General features: G+C 45.2%; 1 protein-coding gene across 1 annotated transcript in view; it reads left to right on the plus strand.

Moving 5' to 3' along the window:
- ddx20 (DEAD (Asp-Glu-Ala-Asp) box polypeptide 20) overlaps window positions 1-4289 on the plus strand; it is a 25678-nt gene extending 21389 nt beyond the window's left edge. The window contains exons 9-10 of the mRNA XM_020512515.2: window positions 2362-2463; window positions 2844-4289. Of these exons, the coding sequence (XP_020368104.1) occupies window positions 2362-2463; window positions 2844-4201 (1460 nt within the window). The 3' untranslated portion in view covers window positions 4202-4289. The remainder of the gene's footprint in view (window positions 1-2361; window positions 2464-2843) is intronic.
- Window positions 4290-4672: the final 383 nt, after the last annotated feature.

Raw genomic sequence — 4672 nt, forward strand, 5'->3', positions numbered from 1 at the left:
TCCCAAGCGGAATATGAGGTGCTGTTCCTCCAGCCTTCAGGTGGCATTGTTGTGGCACTGGAGCAGGCTCAGGATGGACATGTCATCTGAGGAATGGGAGGGGGAGTGGAAATGGTTCGCGACTGGGAGGTGCAGTCGTTTGTCACGATCCGAGCATAGATGCTCCACAAAGCAGTCTCCAAGCTTCCTCCAGTGCCACAACGATGCCACCCGAAGGCTGGAGGAACAGCACCTCATTTCCGCTTGGGAACCCTGCAGCCCAATGGTATCAATGTGGACTTTACAAGCTTCAAAATCTCCCCACCCCTGACCTCATACCAAGACCAGCCCCTCTCGTCCCTGCCTTCTTGACCTGTCCGTCTTTTCTCCCACCTATCCGCTCCTCCCACCTCACTGACCAACCCCCACCCCCACATCCTACCTACTAGCCTCATCCCCGCCTCCTTGACCTGTCTGTCTTCCCTCCCACTTACCTGCCTCTCCCTCCTCACTGACCAACCCCCATCCCAACTCCCTACCTACACTCACCTCTACTGGCTTCATCCCTGCCTCCTTGACCTGTCCGTCTTCTCTCCACCTATCTGCTCCTCTATCCACCTTCCATCATTGCCTCCCCCTCTCTCTATTTATTTCAGAGTCCCCTTTCCCTCCCCCATTTCTGAAGAAGGGTGCAGACCCGAAACGTCAGTTTTCCTGCTCCTCTGATGCTGCCTGGCCTGCTGTGTTCATCCAGCTCTACACCTTGTTATCTATTTTCAGAGATTGACTCAATATCTCTGAACTGAAAATGAAACCAGAGTTTATAGGGGTTGTTTGCACCTGGACATCGAACTAATGCTAAAACCTGTGTGTTACTTTATACCAATGTGCAGGCAGTAACTTTCCTTGCCTCTTCTAGTCTATGGATAATGACTTTGTCACCCTGAGTCTGTGACATTAGTGGGATGAGGGCTTAAGTCCATTTCTCAAGATTTGACCACAATCGAGGTTGACATTCCAGTGCAGTACTGAATGCTCAATTGTCAGAGGTGTCGTTTTTCTCATGCAGTATGTTAAATTGATGTCTCATTCTTCTGTTTCAATGGAAGTGGAATATTCCTTGACATCATTCAAAAAATAGTAAGGCAGTTCTATTGGTGTTCTCCTGTCCATTTATTCTGCAGTTGAAAATACCTAGACCAGATGAACTGTTCCTTTTATATCCCTCCAGTTTATGGAGCCTTGTGCACAGTTAGATGTCATGTTAACTTGCATAACTGACTGTACTTCAGACACAGGAGCAAATTACTGCAAATGCTAGAATCTATACTGAAAACAAAAAATGCTGGAGATGGCAGTGGGCCAGGCAGCATCCATGGAGAGAGAGCAAGCTAACATTTTGAGTCTAGACCTAGTTTTGAGTTACACCTCACATCAGCCCTGAAGAAGAGTCATCTAGACTCAAAACATTAGCTTGCCGTCTCTCCACGGATGCTGCCTGACACAGTACTTCAGAAGTGATTCATTAACTAGGAAATTCTACGTAAGTGCAAACAAAATTCTGCTGCCAGCCAGTAACGGCTCCATTGCAAAGTTGCCTTTCAGGACTGTGTGAACATAATTAAGCTTGGCTGTGAGCCCTTCTGCAGTCAAATAGCCTTCTACTCCAGGTTGATGCATGTGGGAAGGACCTCTTAATACTGAAAGACAGTTAATGAAACATGCCAACAATAGTCAGTGCCTTAAAAATGCAAATAAACATCATGGGGATATTTGTATTGTCAAACGCTTATTTACACTGAGAGTGTGTTGCTATTAATCCATGCACACTAGTGCAGATCCACTCGCAACACAGTTGTGACAATGAGTGATGGTTTCATGTACACGCAAACTCTGACATTGACTGAATCCAGTTTTCCATCAAACCTGCTTCCACTTTTGAGCACACTGGGGAAATAACACGTTTCAGAGGGTGCTTTACCAGATATCAAGGCAGTCGGGTTGTTTGTCCTGAAGAGACCATGAATCCTGTGCAGTCAGTGAGTGAATGCTACTGTTTGTTTGTTTGAGAGAATCTGTACTCCCTTGATTGACGGTTCAAGAATGAGCCAGACAAATGATTCATTTTAATTGGTTCTTCTGACAAAGATGAGCCACTTGCCCTTTATACCATACTCACTGCTAATTTCTCATTCCTAACCCACACCAGTTGGTAAGAATTTAGAGGCAACTCTCCAATATTGCACATGCGGGGTTCCACCTGCTGGGGACGTCAGCCATGAACACAGCTTTGTATTTTTATTAAGGTAACATTAATTAGTCCCTTTAAAACTGGGAGGAATAAAACTTTTGCATATTAATGTCCCTTTGATGTTTATTCAGGCACTCAAGGCTTGGCTGTGACATACTGTTGTCGCGGTGAAGAGGAGAATGAGTTGGAGTTAATAGCACAGCGTTGCAATCTTCACCTCCTGAGTCTACCTGGTAGGTGAAAAGAATGAATTTACTTGTAAATTTAATCTTCTGGATTATTTCCAGTTGACACTATGATGCACTGTTACAAAACTTTAATGTTTTTATGAGCATTATAGACGATATTACATTTATATCCTTTTTAAAATCTCTCAGCCGCACTAACAAACACTGGCTGGTTAGTTGATGTTTAACTGTGTTGTTGAGGGAATGCTGTAGGCTGGAAAATATTGACATGTTTCAGGCTGAAGTATAGCCAGTATAAAGTAACTGGATCCCACTATACTGCCTCCTTATCACCACATCCCCAAACAGAGATGCATATCTGAGGGGAATAAATAGACTCTGTAAAGTCTTTGCCAATTCTTCATGGTTTGTTTCTCTTTAAATAGATCCAATTCCATCAGGATTACTGGAAGACCCCATAGATTGGGATGTAGAGGTCATCAAGGTACAAGGGGATAAGAATCCAGCCCCTGCAGCAACTCCATTGGCCGCTGAGATTGAACCCTCAGTGAGGCAGGAGCACACCATCCCAGAGCCACTGTCACTGTCTCCTGCCAAACTTGCTAGAAGAAAATTCACAACCAAGAAAATTGTGAAATCGAAGGAGGTGCCGACAGAAAAAGAGACCCAGGGATGCCTTGCTGGAGATGCGGCGAGGACACCAGAGATCAGCATCTTCCACGTGCCCACTGACATCAAAATGAAAGTCCAGGCAAACCTCCAAGATGCCATGCGCTGTGATGTGCCCCAATCCTCTGCTGAGCCAGTCACCATCACAATGCAAGACAGGAAGGCTTTGCAAGAATCACTTCCAAAAATCCCACCCTTGACACTCTTTAAGAAAAGATCAAAACGCAGGAGGCGATCGTTGAGCTTTGTGGAAATTGTTGAAGATTACGAGGGCTTCCTTGCCGAACGGGATGAGAAGCCAGTGGAAATAGTCCGCCAATGGACGGGTTTCACTGGGATCTTGAAGGAGAAGTCAACAAATGAAACCGAAGATTCAGAAAGCCGGGAGCTGATGTCCCAAGAACAGAACAGTCGCCTGTTTCTTAGTAAGAAGGATTTGGTCTGTCTACATAATTCTCAAAGGTGGGCAAAACCGACTGAGCTCGATGACCAAGACCCCAGTGATTCCAGCTCCAGCACCAACTCTTCAACACGCAGCAGGACCAGCAGCAGAGAGTCATCAACAGAGGCTGAGGTGCCAGTGAATCCTCACGTCCAGAATGATGATCTGCTGAGGAAAGTCACAAGTCCTGTCCCAGAGGATTTTCCCAATCGGAGTGAGAAAAGCCTTTCCGCCTTCCAATCCCTTGCCCAGCAAGGGGGCTTCAAAGATGAGGCAGCTGCTAATTCTTTCTCTGGCATCTCTTCCAAACGACCGCTTGAGATTGATACAGGATTAGGTGTCAATTGCTCCTCTGTCAAAGGCTCAGCCCCTAAGGGCAGCAGGAAAAGATCCAAGGCAGATCCCAAGCTGGCATCAGCTGAAACAGACAGAGCTTCCACTATCACAGAGAAGGGCAGTAAGGATGCATCTTGCCCTTACCCAGGAGGTCAGCCCCTGTTGCCCTCTGAGTCTGAATGTTCAGGTGATTACTGGAAGGCTTATTATCGTGCATGGCGCAATTACTACGCTACCATTGGGTATCCTTATTATGGAAGCTCAAAGAGGCATTCAGATTGGCTGAGAGCCTATCAGATGAACTCTGTGTATCTGCAAGAATTGTTCAAACCATAAATTAATTAGTTTTTTAACGGTAATTGATGGTAGAACACTTTTTTGTACTACAACTGAGCTACTGCAATAAAGATTTTTCCCCCTTGTCCGTTCTGTTGTTTGGATTTAACAATATCTGTGGTGATACGTGTTTTTCATGTTATGCGTAAAATTGATGATGGGACAAGACCAGTTTGGACCATTGAGCGAGCTCCACATAATCATAAGCTTCCTTGACTTTAGGCTTCTTCCTTCTACCTCTATCCCACTTTCCAAATCGTTTCCTTGGAGAGTTAGAAAGAACCATTTAAAGAAAAAAAATTCAGGGGAAATTCCTCTCCCACTCCCTTCCAGGTGATCTGAACATGTCTAGGAAATGATGAACTGGGAAGAGTTCTTATGGGATTGGCATTGAACTTCTCTGTTTCACAGTAATCAACTTGGGTGACCTGATAGAGGTTTATAAAATCATGAGGGGCATGGATAGGGTGA

This window comes from Rhincodon typus, chromosome 25 (assembly GCF_021869965.1).
Source record: "Rhincodon typus isolate 14 chromosome 25, sRhiTyp1.1, whole genome shotgun sequence".
Classification (NCBI taxonomy): domain Eukaryota; kingdom Metazoa; phylum Chordata; class Chondrichthyes; order Orectolobiformes; family Rhincodontidae; genus Rhincodon; species Rhincodon typus.